Source organism: Bubalus kerabau, chromosome 10 (assembly GCF_029407905.1).
Source record: "Bubalus kerabau isolate K-KA32 ecotype Philippines breed swamp buffalo chromosome 10, PCC_UOA_SB_1v2, whole genome shotgun sequence".
In the NCBI taxonomy this organism is placed as follows: Eukaryota; Metazoa; Chordata; class Mammalia; order Artiodactyla; family Bovidae; genus Bubalus; species Bubalus kerabau.
This window is the reverse complement of record NC_073633.1, coordinates 58,169,909-58,196,562: the sequence shown is the minus strand read 5'-3', so window position 1 is coordinate 58,196,562 and position 26,654 is coordinate 58,169,909. Positions and strand designations below refer to the sequence as shown.

General features: G+C 35.7%; 1 protein-coding gene across 4 annotated transcripts in view; it reads left to right on the top strand.

Annotated features, from left to right (window-relative positions):
• The window catches only part of TCF12 (transcription factor 12), a 395,418-nt gene that overhangs the window by 147,490 nt on the left and 221,274 nt on the right, over positions 1–26,654 (top strand). For 3 of the 4 annotated variants that reach the window (XM_055537843.1, XM_055537842.1, XM_055537845.1), the window contains exon 4: positions 2,164–2,237. In XM_055537843.1, the coding sequence (XP_055393818.1) occupies positions 2,164–2,237 (74 nt within the window). Of the gene's footprint in view, positions 1–2,163; positions 2,238–10,264; positions 10,327–26,654 lie in introns of all 4 variants that reach the window. The other variant, XM_055537846.1, reaches the window with a different exon arrangement.

Here is a 26,654-nt window from a genome sequence, read left to right as displayed (position 1 = left end):
GATTTGTCTGCTCTAGGTATCTTATGTAAATGAAACCAAACCATATTTGTCCTTTTGTGATTGGCTTATTTCACTTAACATGATGTCCTCAGGTTATAGCATGTGTAAGGATTTCCTTTCTTTTAAAAACTGAATAATATTATATTGTATGTATGTACCACATTTTGTTGAACTTGCTTCCACATTTTGGCTATTATAAATAATGCTCTTATGAGTTATGGGTGTACAAATATTTGAGAACCTGTTTTTAGGAACCAATTTACGTTCACATTTTACTTTTGCTATATGATATTTTAAAAATCGTAACACATATAGAAAAAGTCACAAATGGAAAGTCACAAATGGATCTTTTTAAATAAAACTTTTCCTAAAGTTATATGCAATTTCATAAGTAGTTTTATATTAATGGAATTTATAGATCAGTAGTAGTCTTTGTCTTGGATTGAGTCTGATTGGAACCGTATCTAAAATGTTTGAAAAACAGATCACAGATAAATGTATACTGAAAAGATGGTAACAGTGTGTTTTTACATGATATTCTTGTATTCTTTATTCTTGTGTTCTTATATCAAGAATATTCTTTACATGAACTTGTAGAATCTTTTTTAAATCTAGAATTTTAATGAGAATTCTCCAAGAATGAACAGGACACTTTTTTTTTTTCTCTACATGTAGTCTGTATGTTTTCAAAGCTTCTTTTTCATTTGAAATTATGTCTGGTGTGCTATTTGTAGTAGTACCCATCTTTTCTCTATACTGCTTTTGATGTAGGAAGTACGGAATCATAAAAACAATAAAGTAGGGTCCTATTACATGAATTAGTAATTAGTGTATTCCACTTTGGGTACCGACTTCCTTTCCTTCCTGTTGTCACCTTGTACTTAAATGACAGTTTTGTCCGTATGAGAGAGCTTTGGGGCTTGTGGCTAGTTACGGGAGAATTTGTAGTATTTAACTTAGTTCAGACCACTTCTCACCTAAATCACAGAAGACATGAAGGATTTTTTTTTTTTTTTAAGAAAAAGAGATTCTAAACTTAATAAAAAGCTGTCTTTGTAACATCTAGAGTTTCTCATGCAAGAATGAAGCAAAAAAAAGCCAAGCATTTGTATTTCACCATAGAAAGAAGGTGAGAAATGATTGGGAAAGTGTCAAGGATAAGAAAGACTGTTCTCAAAACAGACAAGGGATAAATGGCTAGATTGAGAGATCTCCAACTCTTTCAGCTTTTTCTGGAGGTTGGTTGGAAGATGAAAATAATGGCACCAAAACTTCAGAAGGTCTATTAAGGAAAACAGTGAATTGTTCGGTTGTTCATGGTAACTTATCCTTCTCACATTGAGTTTTCCTTTGCACTTTCCCTGAGAATGGATCTACTCATTTAGGATCAGATTTTCGGGGAGATTTTGTTAGGATAAGTTGTCACATCATTTTAATATCATTAATGTTGATATGATATGGTTTGATATAGCTTGATTTAGTTTGATATCTTCAGTTAAGAATACTCAGTGCTTTGGTAGAAACCAGTTTATTAACTTGAGCAATTGTTTAACTTGCTTCATTTTCTAACCTTTATTGACTTCATATTTTTGTGGAGGCAGTGCTAAACTTTGAAAGTGAGATTTCATCTACTCTTAGAATGGGTGCAGACACAGGTGGAGAGACCTAGATTATTCTTTGTTTGAAAGTGTCCAAAGACCTACATTGGATCTAAAATTCTGCAGTGTATATAGAGCTGTATGTGTGAGTGTGTGTGTGCATGCGTGCTTAGTCACTCAGTTGTGTCCAACTCTGCTACCTCATGGACAGTATAGCCCTCTAGGCTCCCCTGTCCATGGGATTCTCCAGGCAAGAACACTGAAGTGAATTGCCATTCCTATCTCCAGGAGATCTTCCCAACCCAGGGATTGAACTTGGGTCTCTTGCATTGCAGGCGGATTCTTTACCATTTGAGCCACCAGGGAAGCTCTAGAGCATTGTATACAGCAGTGATAGATACTCCTAAATGACTTATTTCTGCAGATTTCTGAGACAGAGATTGATACACAGACAGTTCCAATCAAATGCAGATACCACTGACTGAATTGTAGTCTCTGCTGTACCAAACAGAACCCATCATAGTATCCTCTTGGATTTATGTTGTGTACTTTGTTCTCTCCTTAGGTATGGATGAAAGAGGAGGTACGACATCTTGGGGAACAAGTGGTCAACCAAGTCCTTCTTACGACTCATCTAGAGTAAGTTTGCTCATTAACCCTTGATTGAAACTATAAAGATAATTTGGCAGAATAAGTAAGTTCTTTCATATATGAATTCTATATCTTAAGAGAAGTGAAGATTATCTTATTTTATGGGAGTATATTAGAATCCCCAGTACCTTCACAGTAGCTTTACTTCTTTCCATTAGCGGTCACACTTTGGGAGTTTATTTTGTCTCCTACAAAGAAAGAATTATTTTTGGTATTATTCTATACCTTAACTACTTATAATACTTTTACTAAAGTTGGAAGAGCTTGGAATGCCTCACTAAGTATTCTCCAAACATCATCATTTTTCTTCTTGTATTTATTTGCATTGAGAGCTCTCAAAGTACCAATTTTAGACCAAATTAACATTCTACACAATGAAAGGGTAAAAGGTTAGAGCCTTTTCCAACAATTAAGATAAACCAAAAAAAAATCCCCCAGAACTTTAAAAGATGAGACTGAGAGATTGAAAAGTAGACCAAAGAGTTGACAGTAAAATTAAGTGCTGTGTTCCCAGATTCCGTAGTAAATTGCTGAGGTTAAGAGATGCCTTTTCTGAAGAGTCATACTTTGAAAAATGATGAACTGTTTATTTCCCTCAGAATTAACCTAGAAAAAATAGACAAGCACAAAATTTATGGGTACTTAACTCCAGAAGTAGTTTGGTATAAATGGAAGATAACCTGAATAATGTGATTGGAATTCATAGTCTCCATATGGGTTACACTGTTTTGCATTGAAAAATGCTAAATGAAAATACTTATTAAAGTATGTGGTTTTACTGTTTTATTTGGCTGTAAATGTTTATTTTAAATACTTTGTGGAAGAACTGGAATATCCAAGTGGAATCCAAATAACTAGACAGAGAGACTGTTGAACATGGGTTTTAGTGTTTCCTTTTCTGGAATCAGTGCTGTGAAAGCTGGGTTGTGGTGTAAACAGCACTGTTCTGGGTATCATAGGATCTACTACTGACTCTGCTTTGAACTTGCTGCTTAATCTTAGGCACGATATTTTATCTGTGGATAAACTGGCTGGTGTCCCAATTTCCTTCCACCTTTAAAAGTTTTTTTATTTTGTGAGTAATACTGTGAATTTGAAATAAAAGTTTCCTATATTGATTTTGAAGTAGGAATTTTATATATTGGAGGACACAGTACTACTTGTTAATTAATATTGGATTATTTTCTTTCTAAGCCTTGAGTTGCTGTGTGATAACATGTTATTTCTTAATATGCATTAAATGGTGCCTTTGTACCTTACTTCACTTTCAAGCTTTCTGCTGCTGCTGCTAAGTCACGTCAGTCATGTCCGACTCTGTGCGACCCCATAGATGGCAGCCCACCAGGCTCCTGTCCCTGGGATTCTCCAGGCAAGAACACTGGAGTGGGTTGCCATTTCCTTCTCCAATGCATGAAAGTGAAAAGTGAAAGTGAAGTCGTTCAGTTGTGTCCGACTCTTAGTGACCCCATGGACTGCAGCCTTCCAGGCTCCTCCGCCCATGGGATTTTCCAGGCAAGAGTACTAGAGTGGTTCACTGGAGTACAAATAGAATTCTAAGAGAAGAGACCTTAATAATATATCCAAACATTTATGTATTTTATCCTCCTGAAATTAAGTTTTCCTTTAGAGATGTACTTCAAAGCAAATCTTGCTTTTTTTTTGCTGTTTGATCTGTAGGTCAAATTGAAATGCTGTTTTTTACTCTTAATTTTTTTCCAATGTATATTATGTACAGTGAAAAGTTACATTGATTTTTATAGTAGTTTTCTGTTATAAAAATCCAGATAAATCTCAAGATACCCTATAGAACCACACATAACACACATATTACACACACATTTTTTTTCCCTACTGATCTGCCGAGTGATCAGATAGAGCAGGGATTTACTACCCTTCTTTCTTTTTGTTCCTGGTAAAATCTACTCTTCCAGTAACTTTCTTCTATTTATTCTAGTCATGATTCTGAGTTAGTCAAGATGTTGAATTTTATTTATAATTTCAAAACATTTATTTATCCCCTGAACTCTTCTCACCAAGGAGAGCGACATTTATGGTTATCTTTGCAACTGCCTTCAACACTCCTTTTTAAGAGTATTTTCAACTTTTTGAGTTTACTATTAAATATCTTCCACCATCTTGACCATGTTTTTATTAATCATAAGTATATATGAATATAAGTTTGTTAGTAGAAATTTCAGTTGAACAAAATACTTAATTCTTCTGAATATTTTAATAGGTTGAGTTTTTAAAATTTAGAAATAAATAATGACTTTGGCTAAAAGCTAGTTTTGACACATTGTAAGTAAAATTAGCAAGTCAGTTTAAACTTTTGTGAAATATTAGGTACCTTTGTAGAAATTATATAAATGAGATTTTTTTAGACTTTATCAAATTGTATAAGTAACACATTTCCTTCATAAAAAGTTACATCGTTTAAATAAACAATTTGATTTTACATTACTGATGGAAAAAAATTTTAATTTTACTTTTTGTGATAAATTGTGATAAAAAGGTTTGTAAAAATGGCAGAATGAGTAGTTTGGTGGAGTTGTGAAGCATATGCTTTTAATTTAGATGGATTCAACTATCTGAGTTGCTGTTTTCTTCCCTCCCCCACTATCAAAACTATAAGGAAGAAAGAATTTTTTGCAGTACTGTAAAACAGCATTTGGCACCTGAAAGCTCTTAATACTGCATTACTATGGAGAAGGAAATGGCAACCCACTCCAGTATTCTTGCCTGGAGAACCCCAGGGACGGGGGAGCCTGGTGAGCTGTCGTCTATAGGGTCGCACAGAGTCGGATACGACTGAAGTGACTTAGCACCACTATGCATTTTAGGCTACAAGATTGGCTATGCAAAATTTCATGAAGGTTGAGCTCAATGTTTATTTAACAACTTTTCTAAGGAGAATTTTTGTTGTTTATACTTTTTGCCTAATAGGTCTTGACTTTAATTCTAATGAAGATACCATTCTGCTCCAGTAAACTTGATGCATGAGTTCCACTGGCATTGTATGGTTAAGAGGCCACAAGCTTCTTATCCTGCATTAGCCTTATGCCTGTTCTTTCGGAAGTAAGAAAGGTCACTGCAGTAAAGTTCTTTCTGGTGTGTCTGCCCTGTTTTTTTGCCAAATCCACCAGAAAAGTAGCCTCATAGGGTACAAGTGATTGGTTGAGTTTCTGGTTATCAAAACTACCCACTGCACATCATTCACTGCAGAGTTTTTGTTAAGCAGACACGGAAATAAACACCATGCCTAATAATGGTTATGGAGGAAATGGTAGACATTTCTTAGGAAATGTGAAGATGGGACAGAACATGTTTGAGACATTTGAAGGGAAGTAACACAATATTTGTGGTATCTCTCTCAGCCTCCTCTGTCTTTATTAGAGTTCTGATTTCTGCACTGTTGACCTACTCCCCACCTGTGCAGAACAAAAACATGCACGTGAACAGATAAAAAGCATGAAGATGATTGAATAGCACTTCTAGTTTCAAAAATTTGTGAAGGTGTGATTGAATTTAAAGCACCAGAAACTGAAAGGAGTGATTAATCTCAGTTCATGGGCAGAGGTATAATGAATGAGTTTGTCCATTCCCTCCCTTATTTTTTATCCTTTCCTGCAAATGAATGTTTTCTATATTTGACATTTCTAACCAGGTATAAAGGCCAGAGAGTATTATGATTTTTCTTACTTTCTACAGTGTTAATGATTTATTCTAGTTTCAGATTTTTCCCCTCTTCTTTGAAGGCAGTGATTAAGAGCACATACTCTGGAGCCAGACTGCCTGGGTATGAGTCCCAGCTCTGCCACTTACTGAATGTGTGATTCTGGGCCAGTTACTTAAATTCACTGTACCTCAGTTTACTCATCTGTGAAAGGGGAATAATAATAATTACTTTATAAGGTAATTGTTGTGAGAATTAAAAGACATACACATACAACAAGAGGTGCTTAGATCAGTAGAGTGCTTAGATCAGTGTCTGGTACATAATGAGTGTTCTATAAGTGTTGACTCTTAATTATATATGTCAAAATTTATCAACTAGATCTATTTGTAACAAACATTTAAATGAATGAATACATTTGCAGATTGTAAATTGTAAGTGTAATTGTATTGTTTTCTGATTTGACAGTAGGAATTGTTTTCTGATTCAGTCATGCTTAATTACTTTTACTTCTTTTAGATTTGTAAAGGATGTAAAATTGATTTCCTTTCCCTTTCAGTTTCTTTCTTGAGAAAGCAGAAATCTTCTGTCAAGCTTTCATAGAAAAGTTTGTCTTTCTAATACTTTATACATAATGAATGCTGTATATGTTTGCTGAACATAATCAAATTAAAGAAGAATCATTAGATATACTAATGATTGTGTTTGAAGATCTTCCCCCTTGGAGGGGAAAGAACCAAAATTGATCTAAGCTTGAAGTACAGGGTTGTATTAATTAATGGTAATAGACTTTTCTTCTGTGCTTATAAATTATTGCTCTAATTGATGACACTACTTAATGAAGTATTTAAGATCACAGCCTCTAAAGAGTTGTACTCCATGACTGGGCAAATTACATAACCTCTTTGTGGTTCAGGTCTTTAATGTCTGTAATTATGGTAATCTTACACATACTTTGTAGGATTTTGGAAGAGATGGAATGCAATAATAGCTATGAAGTACTTCATTTATTGATAGAATAAATGAAAGCTACTATTATTATCAGCATTATTATTTTCTCCAGATATCTAATATTTCATTATGTGTTTTTGTGCTTATATTTTCTGATGTACAAATTCTGTTTCAAAATGTTTGATCATTTTAATTTATGGAAATTCCAAGGGACCATGTCATCTTGGTTTTCCTGCCATCTTAAGCTCTGCTACCCAACCTAGACTGAGCTCAGGATGCTATTGTACCATTGGAGTTTATATCCTGTCTAGGGGTTATGAGAGGGCTCATAAGAAAAAGAAGTCTTTTGTTGATACTCTTTCCTAAGATATAGAGTTTGCATTCCTCAATTTAAAAGGTATGAATTCACTGATAGGTCACTACTAATAGAAGTTATATTTATTGGTACCATCAATGACCAAGAGCTGGCTGTTTAATCATGAGTATTTTCAAATTACATATAATCCATCATGGTGGTTGTTTTGGAAAAGAAACACCATTCAACTGAGTAGAGTTTGTGTGCTTATTTTTTTCTAATTGCTAAATTTCTACCATGGTGTTACTTTCTCTTTATAATGTGGTTTGCAGAATGAAATAGTTGTGTGTGTTGCTCTTTTTTTCCCTCCCCATTTTGCAATATCAATATAGAATTTTCAAAACTGGAAAGTGTGTTCGTTATTTATATCCAGTCTTTTTATTTCCTAAATGAGGAAACTAACAGAATTTGAGATTTGGCTAGGTTGAGATGTGTGCTGCTGATACAAAATACACACGAGATTTGGCTAGAAACATTGCCTAGTTAATGATAGATTCTGGCCTAGAACTCACATATTCTAAATTCTGTGCTAGTGTTTTTGACCCCCTTAGTATTCCCAGCTCAAAGAATTATCTAAAATTTTCGGCTGTATACTAAAGGAATGGGAGAAGAGAGAAGGCAAAGGTGAAAAAAGAAGAGCATCTGCAAGTGATATCTCTAAAGAAGACATTGGACATTATTTGATTTAAAAAAAAAGAATTGCCTAGCAAGTATAGTGTTTTGTAAGACAGAATAGTGTAGAATTTAAGAGCTTGAATGTTGAACTCAAGATGTCTGTGCTCTGTTTCTGGCACTTCTGTTTGTTAGCTATATGACTCTAATCATGTTACTTCTCTTTGCCTCGAACCATTTTTTCTTTTTTTCATTGGTGGGGGGGATGGGGTGGGGTGGATACTAATAATAACTACCTTACTGCAGTTCCGGACTTAGACCTATTAGTGGAGAAGGGGAAAACCAGTTATGTGGTGATGAGTTGGCTTTAAAATACTTAGTTTAGCTGCTGTGTATGACTCAGCGCAAAATAATGTCAGGAACTTTCTGTTGAAGGATAAATAGTTGGTATGTTTTGAGGTCTTTCATTGTAATACATATTGTGGCTTGTGCTACCTGTTGCTGTGAAGGGATATGAGGGTTCAGTTTATTTAAAAAGCACCATCAGTGGTCATTTCTCAGATCACTTGTTAGGAAAATACATGGATGGCAGCTTGACTGACCAGATCAGGTATTAATAGAAAATGAAAATATTAGGGTACAAAGATTCAGAGGTTGTTCTAGACTTCTAAGCATCATACACAAATCCATCGATTGGGTATTTGGGTTAAGGGAAGCAAAAATAACTAAAAATTCAACTAGAATAAACATAGAGCTTTCAGATTCTATGAACACTAAAATGAGTCCATAAAGTTATCTGTGTTCGTTTAATGTTACTTCTCTAACGACTTCTGAACTGTGCTAGATGTGGCTAAAGGGATCTTAATTTTCCTTAGTGCTCTCTCCATTCTTAGCAGGTATTCAATCTCTGTTTCTTCATATATATGGAATAGCTTGGCTAAGAGCCACTCTAAAGTTTGATGGGTAGCAAGTTAGAGATGGCAAACAGAAGCGTAGCTCCCCTCATATGCTGTCTATCCAAAAAAAACAAAAAACAAAAAACAAAAAACCAGACCAAAAAATAGAGGTAATTCTGACCCCAGAAGGGTTTATACTGGGTGAAGTTTTGATAGAACTTGGTGTGTAGTTAATTTACATTTGACAGTAGAGGCCTTGGGAATATCTAGGAGTAGAGAGAACATGTTGTTTTCTTCTCCCACTAGAGCACAGTGGCATGAGAGTTATGCTTGTAAATAAGGATGACAGTGTTGTCTGCCTGCTTTTTCGCAATTTGCATTTACTGTGGTTCCCTAGTTTTACCATGCTGAGATTAGTGGATGCACTGCTTTTTTTTAATGTCCTAAGTGAATGGATGTGTATCTTAGAGTTCAGGAAATATGATTAGTAATACAAGTAATATTTATTTTAAGTAAACTATAGAACTTTAACTCTTTAAGGCCACAGTGAGAAGCTTTAATTAGGCAACAGATAACTAATTACCAAGGTAATTTCATTGATTACCATGAGATTACATGAGAGGGAGAAATTACTTTGGGTGGTCAGGAAATACTTATTAGAATAGGAAATGTTTGAATAGAATACTGTAGGAGAAACAGTACTTGTGCAAATAAGGTGGAAAGGAAGACAACTTTTTGGAAATATAGAATGATGACACCACAAGTTACAGAGGCACCAAAATCACAAATGCAATAAATACCAAATAACCCCTTGCTTTGTAGGTGATTAGTGTGATAAGGCAGATAACCTTTTTGTAGAAGAAATAAAGTCTATCCTTTGGGGAATAGAGAGCCAATTAAATATAGACTTTGACATGGGAAATGGCACAAAGGGTTACATTGGGTATGAAGGATGGATTCAAAGTGAAAAAGTGACAAGAGATTGGATGATCTGATTCGATGTTACTACACAGGCTCACTTGTAATGAAATAAGACTTATGTTGAGATAATAGGATTAAGATCACAAAATAATTGAAAGAGAAGAGATGTCACAAAGGAAAAGGAAACTGGCACAGTTAGTGACTGAGAAAGATACAAAATCATGTAGACTCACTCCCCCCCAGAGAACGATGACTCCTGAATTAAACTCCATGTGTTTTATTTAGGTTTTGACAAGTTAGCTGTGGTTGTGTTATACCACTACCAGATTGTTTGATTTTGATAAATAGCTTCCCTTATAAATGGGAAAACCTAGTTGTGTAAATAAAAAAATACTTTTTTCTCATTGTCCCCCATTTGTCAGTATTGATGGGTAATGAAGTTTTCTCCCTTAGAACACATATTTTTTCTAGATTGTTTTCTGTTTGCAATTGTTTTTATTTTTGAACGGGAAAATGGTATAGGTTTTATAGCTACTATGAGATCAAATGCAATAATTAGAAAGGACACACAAATTTTGAAATAGTATTTTATGCCTCTTGATCTCAGGTACAAAACACGAGATGAAGCAGTTAAATAGCAAAGCAAGACAGGAGGGACAGAGAATTAAAGTAAGTGTTTTCTATATATTGCCTCTATGTTCCCATTAATTTGTTTTGTTAGGTAACTGCTCCTTCTGAATGTTCTGAACATGAAGAAAACTGTGGGTGAGAAAAAGGTGTGTCTTAAAGTTAGGTTCAGATAAACCCATGAGAGAAAATTTTGTTTGTTACTTGTGGTCTTATTCAAAACAATACCTCCCTGTAAATTATGATCTTAATGTTTTTGGTTAAGAAAAAAAATTGAATTAAGATGATATACACTCCTTTAAATTTCTTGCTAGTGGATATTTAAAGTGAAAGAAATCACATAGCTATCAGATTGTCTACTTTTCCATTTTTAAGCTAGTCAGACCTGTGTTTTCAGTTTAGCTATTCTTCCAGGGACAGTGTCTGTTGAGATGTTCTACCATAGATCTTGTGGGCTAGCAGGTCAGTTTCTCACCTCATTGTGAGTTTCATTTAACTTTGTTTGTCTATGAAATAACATCTTTATCAGGATTCATCTTTACGGTTCTCTCTCTTTTTTTTATCCCAGTGTTGTCTTTAAAGTTAGCAAATGGGAGTCAAAACAAGTTAATCTTTGAATCTCTTCTTTGTCCCTTTTTGTAATTTTTTAGACAGATTTTTAATTATTTTCTGTAAATTTAGATGTTTCTTATTCATGAAAAAATAATGGAGGGTAGATTCTGGCAGGATACATCTTTAGGTGTGGTTAGCCTGTTTTAATTAATAGCAATATTTACAACACCATTTGCCACTGTATGGTTTAAAACCTTTCACATATTACCTTTTGTAAGCTTCATACCAGCTCATCAAGAAACCATTGGAAAAGTCATCATTTTAGAGGTGAAGAAACGGGGGGTCAGAGAAGGTAGATAGCTAAGGTAGATAGCTAACCAAATATTAAGCACCCAAGACTAGTAACCAGGCAGTATGATTTTAAATTACTGTCCCTTTGGACCATATCACACTGGCTATAGTTTAAAAGAGACACCAAAGTGAAAAGTGAAAGCCAGTCACACATGTCCAACTCTTTGTGAACCATGGATTGTGTGGCCTGCAAGGTTCCTCTGTCCACGGAATTCTCCAGGCAAGAATACTGGAGTGGGTAGCCATTCCCTTCAACAGGGGCTCTTCCTGACCCAGGGATCAAACCTGGGTCTCCTGCATTGCAGGTAGATTCTTTACTATCTGAACCACCAGGGAGACCGCAAAATAGCTGTTATTACTATTTATCTAGGAGTTGGACACTGAGTAGATGCTATAAGATGATGGTTACTATCATTATTTATTGAATCTTACTCACATTTTAGACATAAAAAATATAAGCTATGGAATAAGTCAGATAAGTTTGTTTCCTGGTATCACCACTGTATTTGACCTTGGAAAAGGTAAGATAACTTAATCTCTGAGCCTCAGATTTCTCATCTGAAGTGAGATTTGTCGAATAAGAAGTGTGTGAAAATTAAATAAAAGAATAACATATTCAGCACATATCTGTAATTTATTAAAAAGTCTATAAGTGTTCCTCTTTTTACATTCAGTCTCATAGAAAGTAACCCTAAGAATTTTGTAAGTCTTAAGTACTCCTTAGAGAGACAGCTGTTGTGAATTCCTGGGGTATGTCCTGAACAAAATGCGGGACCTATTGCAGTTTTTAAATGCCCACCAAGAGATCCTGTAAGTCACATGAAGGTAATTATGTTTAAAAAGTTGAAACTATTGGAGAAGTTCATAGCAGATAAACAGATCTTGGGATTTGGAGATTATTAGGAGAAATAAAATTGGGCAACCCAGATTCTTATGAACATAGATTCTTATTAGTCTACATTCTTAAAGACAGAATGTAAATTCTAACAGAAGAGGCTTCAGATAATTCCTCAAATCTGTTTGAAAGGTATCTACCTCACAAGGTAGTGATGAGACTTCAGTGAGCTTATGTATGTCACAGGGTTCAGTTCAGTCACGTCCGACTCTTCGCGACCACATGACTGCAGCACGCCAGGCTTCCCTGTCCATCACCAACTCCGGGAGCTTGCTCACACTCATGTCCATTGAGTCGGTGATACCATCCAACCATCTCATCCTCCGTTGGCCCCTTCTCTTCCTGCCTTCAATCTTTCCCAGAATCGGGGTCTTCTCAAATGAGTTGGCTCTTCATGTCAGGTGGCCAAAGTATTGGAGCTTCAGCTTCAGCATCAGTCCTTCCAATGAATATTCAGACTGATTTCCTTTAGGATTGACTGGTTGGCTCTCCTTGCAGTCCAATGGACTCTCAAGAGTCTTCTCCAACACTATAGTTCAAATGCATCAATTCTTCAGTGCTCAGCTTTCTTTATAGTCCAACTCTCACATCCATGCATGACTACTGGAAAAACCATAGCTTTGAGTAGACGGACTTTTGTCGGCAGAGTAATGTCTCTGGTTTTTAATATACTGTCTAGGTTGGTCATAGCTTTTCTTCCAAGAGCAAGTGTTTTTTAATTTCATGGCTGCAGTCACCATCTGCAGAGATTTTGAAGCCCAAGAAAATAAAGTCTGTCACTGTTTCCATTGTTTCCCCATCTATTTGCCATGAAGTGATGGGACCAGATGCCATGATCTTGGTTTTTTTAATCTTCAGTTTTAAGCCAGCTTTTTCCCTCTCCTCTTTGACTTTCATCAAGAGCCTCTTCAGTTCCTCTTCGCTTTCTGCCATAAGGGTGGTGTCATCTGCATATCTGAGGTTATTGATATTTCTCCCAGCAGTCTTGATTCCAGCTTGTGCTTCATCCAGCCTGGCATTTCACATGACATTCTCTGATTATAAGTTAAATAAGCAGGGTGACAATATACAGCCTTGACGTACTCCTTTCCCAATTTGGAACCAGTCTGTTGTTCCATGTCCAGTTTTAACTGTACACAGATTTCTCAGAAAGCAAGTAAGGTGGTCTGGTATTCCCATCTCTAAGAATTTTCCAGAGTTTGTTGTGATCCACACAGTCAAAGGCTTTGATGTAGTCAATAAAGCAGAAGTAGATGTTTTTCTGGAACTCTCTTGCTTTTTTGATGATTCAACAGATGTTGGCAATTTGATCTCTGGTTCCTCTGCCTTTTCTAAATCCAGTTTGAACATCTGGAAGTTTTTGGTTCATGTACTGTTGAAACTTTGCTTGGAGAATTTTGAACATTACTTTGCTAGTGTGTGAAATGAGTGTAATTGTGCAGTTGTTTGAGCATTCTTTGGCATTGCCTTTCTTTGAGATTGGGATGAAAACTGACCTTTTCCATCCCTATGGCCATCTGCTGAGCTTTCCAAATTTGCTGGCATATTGAGTGCAGCACTTTAATAGCATCATCTTTTAAGACTTGAAATAGTTCAGCTGGAATTCCATCATCTCTACTAGCTTTGTTCGTAGTAATGCTACCTAAGGCCCATTTGTCTTTGGACTCCAGAAAAGTCAAAGGTTTAGCATGATCAGGTAATATCAGTTCCTCCTGTGATATATTTTTGTTGTACACTCTAACATTTTTATTTTGAGAATGACAAGCTTGGACTGTTATCCTGTGACATATTGAATAGACACTTAATCCTTTTTGCTGTCAAGTGAAGTAATTATTTCATGTGGTTTTATGTCATAAGCAATCTATAGCATTTTGCATGGAGCAGTTCATATTCTTGGTGTTAAGTTTAGGAAATTACTTAGTGATTAACCAGTGGAGCATCAGCTGTCCTTAACCAAATGTCTTCTCCACATTGGTGATACTATGAAATCTCATTGTTTATTTTTCTGAGTCCTTACTCTGTAAAAATTTTCTTGAATTTCTTTCCCCCTAAGAACCCTACCTTGCTTTTGTAGATAATACTTTTCCTCAGTGTCTTTCTTCCCAGTTTGGAATTTTGTAGTCTTCTCTTGGGTGTCCAAATTTTAGTTTGTGGGCTGTTCACATTTTTTCTTCCACTTTTTTTCATTTATGAAAGATTTACTGAGATTTCACTGGCATTAGTTGGGTAAAACAAAAATGCTCAGTCCATGTTTCTTGGGGAAAATGAGCGTTCACTCTCACACGGAAGCGGAGAATGATAGAAGTTATATCATGAAGGCCCAGGGAGAGTGGAAGCACAAAAATAGAAGCAATACTTGGTTATAAAACCTCCAAAACATATCAGGTGACAAAGATGGTTTGTAATACAAGAATAGAGATCTTCAGTCTAGAGACTTCTCCCATTTGATGAGTAAACTTGGTCAAATGAGTTACTTATTCTGGACTTAATTCCTAACATGTAAAACAGAAATTTTTTAACAAGATCAGAGTTTCTCAAACTGGGCTTAGGTTATTAATAAACAGTATGTAAATACAGAGCTCCATGATCCAATATATTTATATATTATTGAGTTAAAAGAAAATTAGACATATTTCCTTGTTGGTATTAAGTGTCTCAGAATTTATTCTAAATATAAATCTTTAAGAAAGGGATAGAATATAGTACTTCTCTTTTTTTTTTCCTACTGTCGAATCCTATTACCTATGAATTGTTTGATAGTACCAGTCTCAATAAATAGTAAATTTGACAACATATATACTTATTTTTGTTGGTAGTGTTCAATGAAAAGATTGTCCTTTTCCCCCATTGAATTCACCTGTTATCTCTGTTGAAAATCAATTAACCATGTACGGGAGGATCAATTTCCAGACACTGTTCCATTGATTTTTTTTTAACCTTTGCATCAATACTATATTATCTTGATTACTGTACCTTTAAAATACAGATTAATATCAAGTGGTATAAGTCATGCAGTCTTATTTATTCTGTTTCAAAGTTGTTTTTCTTATTTTAGATACATTGCATAGACAATGAACAGTTTGAAATCAGCATATCAGTTTCTACAAAAATCTTCTGGGATTTTTGGTAGGATTGCAAGGACTCACATCAGTTTAAGGGGAATTGATAGTTTAACAATGTGGAATCTTCTGATCAGTGACTATTGGTATAACTCTCTTACTCTAATTTCTTTCAGTAATGTTTATAGTTTTCAATGAACGCATATTGCACATTTTTCATTTAGTTAATTACTAAATAAATATTTTGATGTTATAAGTTTCAATTTTTAGTTGTTCATATCTTATATAAAACTATAATAGGTTTGGCATATTGACCTTATATCCTGCACGTGGCTAAACTCACTGGCTGTAGTAGCTTTTTTTGTACATCCTGAAGGATTTTCTGTTTGAATATGAGAATTTAACTTTTTCTTTTCCAACCTGAATTTTTCCCATTTTTTGAATTGATTGTGATTTCTTTGCCCTGTCCTTACTATTGGGATAACAATCAGTCTTTTACCATTAAACTTGATATTAGTTATAGGTTTTGTTCATATGATTTATTAGATTGAGGAAGATTCCTTTTATTCTTAATCTGTTGAGAATATTTATCAAAACTGAATGTTGGACTTTATTTACAAAATTTTTTCATCTATTGAGGTGATCATATGGATTTTCTTTATTAATGTGTAAAATTTTATGATTACTATTTTTAATTTTAAACCAACCTGACATTCCTGAGAAAAATAGCTCTAGGTTATTATTGTTGTTCTTTTATATATTGTTAAATTCAATTTGCTGAAATGAATATAAATATAAGAATTTTTATATTTGAGTAATACTGATCTGTAGTGGTTTTTTTTCTTATCTTGCCTGCCAGAATTTGGTATCACAATAATACCTCAAAGAATGAGTTGAAAAATATTACTTGCATTTTAATTCCTCGAAAGAATTTATGTAATACTGCTCTTATTTCCTCTTCAAATATTTTTCAGAATTTACCAGTGAAGATACATGGGCCTGGAGTTTTCTTTGGAGGATTGTTTTTAATTTTAACTTCATTAATTGATTAGAACTGTTCAGTTTTTTTGTTGAGTGAGCTTTGTTAGTTTGTGTATTTTAAGAAATATATCTATTTGTCCATTTCATCTAAATTGAATTAATGGCATAAAGTTGTTAATAATTTTCTTTACTTTTATATATTTATATTAGGTTATCTCTTGCTATAATATCAAATTACTGCAATCTTAGTGGCTTGAAATAGTACACATATATGGATTCATGGCTTTTGTGGGTGATGAATTGGTATAGCTTAGCTTGATCCTTTGCCTCAAGGTCTTTTATAAGGCTGTAAACAAAGTATTCACCAGAACTGGGGTCTCATCTGAAAGATTGATTGGGGAAGGGTCCCCTTCTGAGATTATCTGTTTTTTGGTCATCAGTTCCTTTTGGTTTGTTGAAGATGAATGTTCCATTTTAGCTGGAAGCTGCCCTCAGTATCTTGCCAACTGGGCCTTTCCATCATGGCAGCTTGCTTCATGAAAGCTGTCAAGGTGGAGGGGTCTGCTAGCAATATAGAATGCACAGTATTATGAAGCCTAATTATGGAAATGACATTCTATTACTTTGCAGTATTCTGTTGATTAGAAGCAAGTCAATAGGTCAGGTCACACAAGAATGGCTTATATAAGGGTATGAATACCAGAAGGCAGAGATTATTGGGGGGGTATCTTAGAGTCCTCTTGGCACAGTGTTTGTAGGATCTGTAGTTAAAATCCCTACCTCATTTCTGATTTTGGTGAACTGTTTTCTTTTTTTTCCTGATCAGTATACCTAGAGGCGTGTCTCTTTTACTGACTTTATCAAAGAACTTGTTTTTGTTTCATTGGTTTTCTCAATTGTTTTTCTCTTTTCAGTATGTTTGAGTTCTACTCTACCTCTACTATGAATTTAGGTTGCTTTTTGTTTTTTAGTTTACCAAGGTGGGAGTTGTGGTCATTGATTTCTAACAGGCATTTAGTACTATAAATTTTCCTCTGATCATGATGTTACCTGTATCCCACAGTTTTTCCCATTTTGTATTTTCATTTCATTCAGTTAAAAATACTTTATAATTTTGTAACCAAAAGACTAGGGTCCCACCATTCTTCATTTACAAGATAAATTACATACTCAAAAATGGAAGAAATGAAAGATGGCTTTAATTAGAATGCCAGCCATCTGTACAGATGGTAGACTCAGCATCCCTGAAAACCAACTCTGAAGGTTCTGCTTGGCCATGAAACTTTAAAGAAGAAGGAGGGAAGTAATCTCAGTTAATCATTCAGATAGGGGGTCAAAGTTATCGTCATCCCCCACACTGCCTACAGACTCATTACTTCTTGTGATCTTCCTCTAGATGTTACCTTGTTCACAAGGTTTGTTCAGAAGATTACTGAAGGGGAAGCTAGGGAAGAGATCTGGTCATCTTTTAATTCCTTATTCTTCATTTCTACTTCTTTAATCTATGGAAAGAACCCCCAAGTTAGGCAAGGTATTGTGCGATTAAAAGCTTTGAAAGGTGTGCTTGGACTTTAGATTAGTAGAGCATGGGGGAGTGCCTGGTAAAAGTCAGTTATTATACAGCTTTGCTAAAGTGACAAGAAAAGGGGCTGAGGGTGGTTTCCTGCAAAGAGCCACTTGCAAATCCCCACTTGTCAGAACATCATTCCATTTCTATGGGAATAGGGTGAAGGTCTATTTTCTATAACTTCATGCTGACATAGGTGCTGTATTCTCAGAGTGGAAGGTGTCAATGTGCGTCTGTTTTGCTGACAATTTTGGTTTTCTGCTTAAATATATGGGCAGAGTGAGCTACAATTATTTTGATGTTCACAAAGATAAAGATGATTATGAGCAATAATGTTAATCCCATTCTCTTGAGGCCAGTTCTTGGAATTTTGCTGGCCATAGATTCAGTTCTGCTCAGAATGAAACAGCTTATGTCATGGCTACAGTCTGATTATCATGCACTTAACTTTTTTCCTGTAGTGGCAGTTATAGTATCTATAAAACAATTCTGTATTGGTTATAATCATTAACTTCTCAGTTTTGTACTTGGGGTGGGGTGCAGGGTTCTGCTCTGTTCCAATTTTCCTATTGATTTCTTCCTTGATCCTTGGGTTATTTAGAAGTGTATGTTTAAATTTGTAATATTTGGAGATTATCTGCAGGTATTTTTATTATTAATATTTAATTTCATTCCATTGTAGCCAGAGTACATGCTTTCAGTTCAGTTCATTTGCTCAGTTGTGTCCGACTCTTTGCGACCCCATGAATCGCAGCACGCCAGGCTGTCCATCACCAACTCTCAGAGTTCACCCAAACTCATCTGCATCGAGTCAGTGACGCAATCCAGCCATCTCATCCTCTGTCGTCCCCTTCTCCTCCTGCCCCCAATCCCTCCCAGCATCAGGGTCTTTTCCAATGAGTCAACTCTTCGCATGAGGTGGCCAAAGTATTGGAGTTTCAGCCTCAGCATCAGTCCTTCCAATGAACACCCAGGACTGATCTCCTTTAGGATGGACTGGTTGGATCTCCTTGCAGTCCAAGGGACTCTCAAGAGTCTTCTCCAACACCACAGTTCAAAAGCATCAATTCTTCAGCGCTCAGCTTTCTTCACAGTCCAACTCTCGCATCCATACATGACCACTGGAAAAACCATAGCCTTGACTAGACGGACCTTTGTTGGCAAAGTAATGTCTCTGTTTTTCAATATGCTGTCTAGGTTGGTCATAACTTTCCTTCTAAGGAGTAAGCGTCTTTTAATTTCATGGCTGCAGTCACCGTCTGCAGTGATTTTGGAGCCCCCCAAAATAAAATCTGACACTGTTTCCACTGTTTCCCAATCTATGCTTTAGTTCTTTGTATAAATTCGTATTTCTAAACTGGTATTATTTTCGTTTTGATTGAAGAACTTCCTTTAACATTCCTCATCGTGTAGGTCTGGTGCTGATAAGTTTTTCTTGTTCCATGTGTCTGAAATATTCTTAATATTTTTTTACAAAATGTATAGAGTTCTAAGTTATGAGCTCTCTTTTCCTTCTTCCTTTCTTCCTTTTCCTCCTCCTCTCCCTGTCCCCTGCCCTTTCCGTCTCCCCAGTAATACTGGGATTCACCTTGTTTCCTCTATCTCAGGTGTTACAGTCCTATACTGCCCATGTCCAGTGTCTCAGAGGTATTGCTTAATGTATTTTATTTAGAGTTTTTTTTTTTTTTTGGTATCATTCCAAGTGTGAGGGTTAATCTGGCTTCCGTTAATCTGAACCTTGTGTTGTCTGAAAGTGTAAGTGAAAATGTAGTTTTTTAATTAGGCTAATCTGATAGGGACCACGGATTTGGTTCATCAGTAGGAGCCCTGTGAGCAGCACATTATAAATAAATGGAGAAGGGAAACCAGCCCTGTTAGCTTTTCCTACACAACACTGAAAATACTGGCTTATTCAAGAGATCTTTGGATTTTGATACTCTATTCACTATTGTATAATTGCTTTCCTTACTACCAACTATCCCAAAATATTTGTCTAGTGATACTTTGTAATCAGAAACCAAAAATAATGTTCTATTAGTATAATAAGGTTAGATATCTGCTACTAACTGTGTGATCTTAGGCCTGCCCCTTGACATTCCTGAATCTTTCCTCATCTCTGAAATAAGTCCTCTCTCTATTAAATAAATTATTTTCAACCAAGGTTTCCAGATTCTGAGAAGATAGTGGTAATGAGGGATTCATGATTTATTTTAAAATATAGTAAATAGTTGCATCCAGTAGTTTACTTCGTGTATTTTAGGGACCTCTTGAAGTCCCTGGGACCCCTTTAGAGTGTTGAAAGTTTAAATCAATTTACTTGATAATATTAAAACTTTGCCATTTCAATTATTCTTTCCTGAGTTTAATGTGGGGTTTCTAAATGCTACATGTTATATGATGATGTCAGCTCTGACAGTTCTTGTGTTTTTAAAATTCCTTAAGTTTAATTTCTCATATGGTAATTATCAGTGAATATGTCCCACTTCGCTGGTGCCTCAGTGGTGAAGAATCTGCCCGCAGTGCAGGAGACGTGGATTTGATCTCTGGGTTGGGAAAATCCCCTGAAGTAGAAAATAGCAACCAGATCCAGTATTCTTGCCTGGAAAATCCCATGGACAGAGGAACCTAGAGGGCGGCAGTCTATGGGGGTGGAAGACACAACCAAGCGAGCAACTGAACTGACTGATGTCCCACATAAACAAAAGCCTTTTGGGGTTCTTTGTCTTTTAAGAGAAAATGTTTTTTATACAAGAGGTCCTGACCAAGGGATTCTGAGACCCTGAAAATGGATGGCCTAATAAAAATTATTCTCTGTTTAAGTTTGTATTCTATTGCCAGGTTTCTTAGTGCTGGAGATGGGGAAAAAAAATTAGTGGCTAAAAGTAAGTCATCTGCTGTCATGATTCCCAAGTTTAAATAAATTCTATACCACTGTCTGACCTTGGGAAAGTTATTTAAATTCTCTAGGGGAAAATTTCCTCATCTAGGATATGAAGAAAATTTGGTTTCTATGCATAGTTTAAATTAGCCGATAGAATGCATGACAGCCCTCGCTAGCATATAGTAGTCACTCATTGAAAGCTAGCTGTGATGTTTACGATGCCACCGGAGGCAAGCGTATTGATATTTTTGTTATCTGATTATCACTGTTTCATTTTTTTCTGCCTGCCTGTCACTGCTTATTCTTCTTTGAAGCTGTGCTGGTATATTGCCATTTTCTAAACTATTCTCAACCCAGGAAGTTTAACTTGGAGGTTGGCAGACTGCCTTTGGCTTCTTTCAAAGTATCACTGGTCATGCCAACTTGTCCCTTAAACTAATAGGGAGTCTAATATTACTATCAAACCTTTGGAAGCTATATTGTGAAAAGAAACATCTGAGGCTCAGACCTCATACAAAAGTATATTAAAATGTTTTCAGATACCGTCTCTTTCTTCTTCCAAACGTTGAACTCCTTGAAAGCAGACTGTTTTATTCATCCTTGTATCCTAGCACTTAGCACAGTGCTTGATATTATTTGGCAGTAATACTTATATATGCATTGTCACGCTTTCATTCACACATTTTTACCTCTTTAATTTTGTAAATAGCTAGATTAAAATGATATGAGAAGACAGGTAAAAGAAAAGAGAGATGGTTAGAGGAAAGAAGAAAGCCAGAAGGAAGTCAGGAGGAGTAGAAACAAGAAGATCCCCTCTCAGAAGTGTTGATAAACCCACCTGGTGGCATCTATAGTAGAATTTAATAGTATACACTGAAAACATAAGAAGTTGAAGCAGATAGGCAAACAAGAGAGAAAATCAATTTAGTTATTCCTATGAATGAAATTGGCAGATTTGATCAATAAGATGATAAGTCAGTTTCTGCCACTATTAGCCTTAGTATCCAAGTGGCACATCTCCCAGTCTCTCTTAGGAGGCATATATATATTAAAAAAAAAAGACTTGTCTTATTGTGAACTAGTATTGATTATAAAAGGAAAGCCAGTCTCTGATGTTGTTCATTATCTGAAAATTTTGCATGATGTACTTAACTAATCTTATATTTTTTTAACTATCTGAAAAATTGGTACTGGATGAAAATATAGTAAAACAGTATCGATTTAGACTAAATGTCTGAATTACACTGTAATTTTACTTTTAAGGAAATAACTATCTTGTTATTCTTCCTTTTAATTAGATATATTAGCTATAAGTATTCTAATGAATTAGTACTGTTTAAATTTCCTTGTCAGTTTCATTAAATTGTGCCGTGCTTAGTCACTGTGTCATGTCCAGCCCCCATGGACTGCAGCCCTCCAGGTTCCTCTGTCCATAGGGATTCTCCAGGCAAGAATACTGGAGTGGGTTACCATGTCCTCAGGGATTTCCCAACCCAGGGATCAAACCCAGGTCTCTCACATTGCAGGCGGATTCTTTACCGTCTGAGCCATCAGGGAAGCCCGAGGATACTGGAGTGGGTAGACTATCCCTTCTCCAGGGGATCTTCCCAATCCAGGAATCGAACCAGGGTCTCCTGCATTGCAAATGGATTCTTTACCAGCTGAGGTACCAGGGAAGCCCTTCATTTAACTACCAGGTTTAGAATACACATACACACATCAGAGCAAAGGTTTTCTCTGATAATAGATCTTATAACTATTTGTTTGATACTGTACTTGATGAAGTTGCTGTTTTGTGTGTTATTACCGTATTGCATGAAGAATACTATCCTTATGCAATAGCATCATGGTCATGGAGTGAGATGCTTCCACTTAGAAGCATTCAGAACTCATATGAACTGAACAATAGGTTCACCCCTATTTCTCATACTAATTCTAGGGTACATGCTTTTTCTTTAGAGTGAAAGAAGGGTTTCTGCTTTCCTTTTTATGGGTTCACATAATTTGGTTAGATAAATATATGTACGATTTGAGTAAATTATGATATCTAGACATGTGAGTAGCTTCAAAAATCCTCCTTTTAGTTATTAAAAAAAAAGTTGGTTTGCTTTTGTTCATGTTTTGCGAACTGATGAATGAGTGCTCCCCCAGGGATCATTCCTCAGCAGTATATTGGAATTACTCAGAGGCCTTGCTAGTTAGACACCTGATGAAGGAGTAGATAGCTTTACTTACTGATTCTTAAAAGCAAGAAGATTGACAGACACGCAGAAATGAGTAATGAGTCTTTTTATAAAAGTGCTATGAGAAGGGGGGGTAATGTATTTAGAATTTAATTCCTCTGATCTTCATAGTAGTAAAGGCTAATCTAGAAAAGTTTCTTTAAATATATCTTTGAAATGTTAACATATGGATGGAAAATATAGTGATTCTAATAGTGATTCTGAAGCTGCAGTTGTGGGATATTTATAGACAGATACTTCTTGCCTGGAGAATCCCAGGGACAGGGGAGCCTGGTGGGCTGCAGCCCATGGGTTCGTACAGAGTCGGACATGACTCAGCAGCAGCAGCAGCATAGACAGATACAATTTTTAAAATTTCTTAAACTAAGAAAGAGTTAGTTGGCTTTGTCAGAAATATTTTAAATTCTTTGTCAACTAAAAAATTCTAAAGTTAAAACCGGGGGATCATTCAGAATCCAAGAAAAACTTGCTGTGTTCTTTCTCTAAGCTAGTCATTTAATATTGAAGTCTTTGTTAAGAGAACCATGCTTAGTTTTCAGAAGCCCATTTATCATTAAAAAGTCATGTCTGAAAGTTAGGTTTTCTTTATTAAATATATTCAGAGTAGTTATACCTACCTCTATATCTGATGATGATGCCTTTCTGTTTTTCAAAGGAAGTCCTGACATTTCAGCTGCTAAAAATATTGCAAGAAAAACTGGATAGGTCAGAAAACGGGGGCCTTGTTGTCCGTTGGTATTATGTAGAAATAAACATTTCTTATTTTGCCCTTTCTTTGTTGGAATATTAATATGGTACCTGTGGTCTTCTAGCCCTGTAACCACCATGGGCTTTGAGGATCTAGGAACTGAAGAAGGGGGTGATGGGTTTGTTTATAACTAGTACTTTTATATTCAGTTTCTATGTCTGGGTAGCTTCATTGCTTCAGAACAAATCATGGATTCTCTGAATAAGACTTAATGCTGCCTCTGATACTTTTTCTCTGGTTGAACCTCAGGTTGAAGTTGGATTTCAGGCTGTCACCCTAAAGATTTTTATCTCTGTGGGAATGATTTAATTTTTTTTAGTATTTTCAGTCTTGCACCCAGGCCATTCAGATGCCCCCTTTAGTTTACTGGAATGGAGTTACACAGTTTTTCTCTAGATTTTTTCTCCCCAATTTGTTACAATGAATAATAATTCTTAACTGTAATTGCCAAGTTATTATCATAAATTCCATTTTACAGGAGGACACTCAACTACTGGTCCTAATGGTATAAAAATTTGCTTCTAGATTTGTTGGGGTCTCTATTCTCATTCTTTGTAGGAATTGAGTCAACATTACAATAGATTGCTGCAGTTTATTACCACCTTGGGCAAGTGGAACATTCTGCAGAAGGAATGAATGCCTGTATTTGATATTCACTTACCAAAGGATTTTCCCTTTCCCATTTTGTTTGCTTTTTCCCCCTATCACAATCTGTATGTTTAAAAAGTTCTCAAAAGCTTTTATGACTGCCTCCATTATTTTGAGCACCACTAACCAAATTGCGTTATTAGGATTTTTTTGTTGTTGTTTTTCCATTTTCCTGGCTATATTCCTTTATCATCTATGAATTGTTATTCAGATAAATACACTCTTTGTTTTGCATGGCTTCAGCTTATCATTGAACTACTCAATTCACAATTCTAGAGAGGAACAGTTATTTCTAGAGAGACAGCATTGCATTGTGGTTTCTGGAGTCAGACTGCCTGGATTTAAATTCCCATCCTGCTACTTGCTGTTGTACATCAGGTGAATTGTTTAATTTTCAGTGCCTTTTTCCTTATGTATGGCTTGGGAATAATAGTTCATAGGTTGTAAGAGTATTTAGTAAAGCCTGTAACTCAAGTTCTGGCATATAGGATCATTAAATGTATGCTGATGCTATTATTAATGCTGGCATAGAAAACCTTAAATTAGATAAATTGAATGAAGAATTGATTATTCCTAGAAGGAATCATTCACTGATCCTTCAACTATGGCTTATTTACTTTCACCTTTAAGAAAATAAATCTAGGTCAGTGGTTCAGCACCCATATGAGCCAGTTAGCAAAGAAACATTATTTGGGGACTTCCAGTGGTTAAGACTCTGAGCTTCTACTGCAGGAGGTATGGGAACAAGCCCTGGTCAGGGAACTAATAAAGATCCATGCCACACAGCAAAAGGAGGGTGGGGGGAGAACATTGTTTCACTGTTATACTTTTAATCCAGACTTCCTCTTAAAAATGAGTGGCTTTACTCAGAAATAAATCCACGCTTATGTGGGCACCTTATCTTTGACAAAGGAGGCAAGAATATATATAGTGGAGAAAAACCTCTTCAATAAGTGGTGCTGGGAAAACTGGACAGCTATATGTAAAAGAATGAAATTAGAGTACTTCCTAACACCATACACAAAAATAAACTCAAAATGGATTAAAGACTTAAATGTAAGGCCAGAAACTATAAAGCTTTTAGGGGAAAACTAGAACACTCTTTGACATAAATCACAGTAAGAGTGTCTCTGACTCACCTCCTAGATTAATGGAAATAAAAACAAAAATAAGCAAATAGGACCTAATAAAAATTAAAAGCTTTTGCCCAGCAAAGGAAATTATAAACAAGATGAAAAGACAACCCTCAGAATGGGAGAAAATAATTGCAAATGAAGCAACTAACAGGATTAATCATCAAAATATATTAGTTCATACAGCTCAATATCATAAAAACACACAGCCCGATAAAAAATGGGCAGAAGATACTAAATAGACATTTCTCCAAAGAAGACATGCAGATGGCCAATAAACACATGGAGAAAGATGCCCGGCATCACTCAGTATTAGAGAAATGCAAATCAAAACTGTAGTGAGCTGTCACCTCACCACCAGTCAAAATGGCCATCATCAAAAAATCGACAAACAGTAATTGCTGGAGAGGACGTAAAGAAAAGGGAACCCTCCTGTATTGTTGGTGGGAATGTAAATTGATACAGCCTTTGTGGAAAGGAGAATAGAGATTCCTTAAAAAACCTGGGAATAAATCTGTCATATGACCTGGCAGTTCCACTACCGGGCATGGACTCTGAGAAAGCCGCAATTCTAAAAAAAAACATTTACCCCAGTGTTCATTGCAGAAATACTTACAGTAGCCAGGACGTAGAAGCAACCTAGATGTCCATTCATCTGTCCACCAACAGATGAATGGATAAAGAAGTTGTATGTTTATGCAATGGAATATTACTCAGCCATTAAAAGGAACAAATTTGAATCAGTTCTAGAGAGGTGGATGAACCTAGAGCCTACAGGGTGAAGTCAGAAAGAGAAAGAAAAGTATTGTGTATTAATACATATATATGGAATCTATAAAAATGGTTCTGATGAACCTAGTGGAAAATGGACTTGTGGACACAGTAGGAAAAGGTGAGGGTGGGATAAATTGAGGAAGTAACGTTGACATATATACATTGTCATGTGGAAAGCAGATAAGACAGTGGGAAGTTGCTGAATAATACAGGGAGCCCAGTCTGGTGATCTATGATAACCTAGAAGGGTGGAATGGGGAAGGGGAAGGAGGCTCAAAAGGGAAGGGGGATATAGATAGATAGATAGATAGATACAGATATATAGTAAGGACTGATTAGCCTTGTTATGGCAGAAACCAACACAAAATTGTAAAGCAATTTTCTACTAATTAAAAACGAAAAAATGAGTGGCTTTAGTCATAGGAGTGGGAAGAGGTAGTGTACATGACACATGGTCCATATCACCATGGATCATTACATAATCCAAAAGTATTGTCCCAAGTATTCTACTAGGATATGCAGTGTTGATTTAATCATT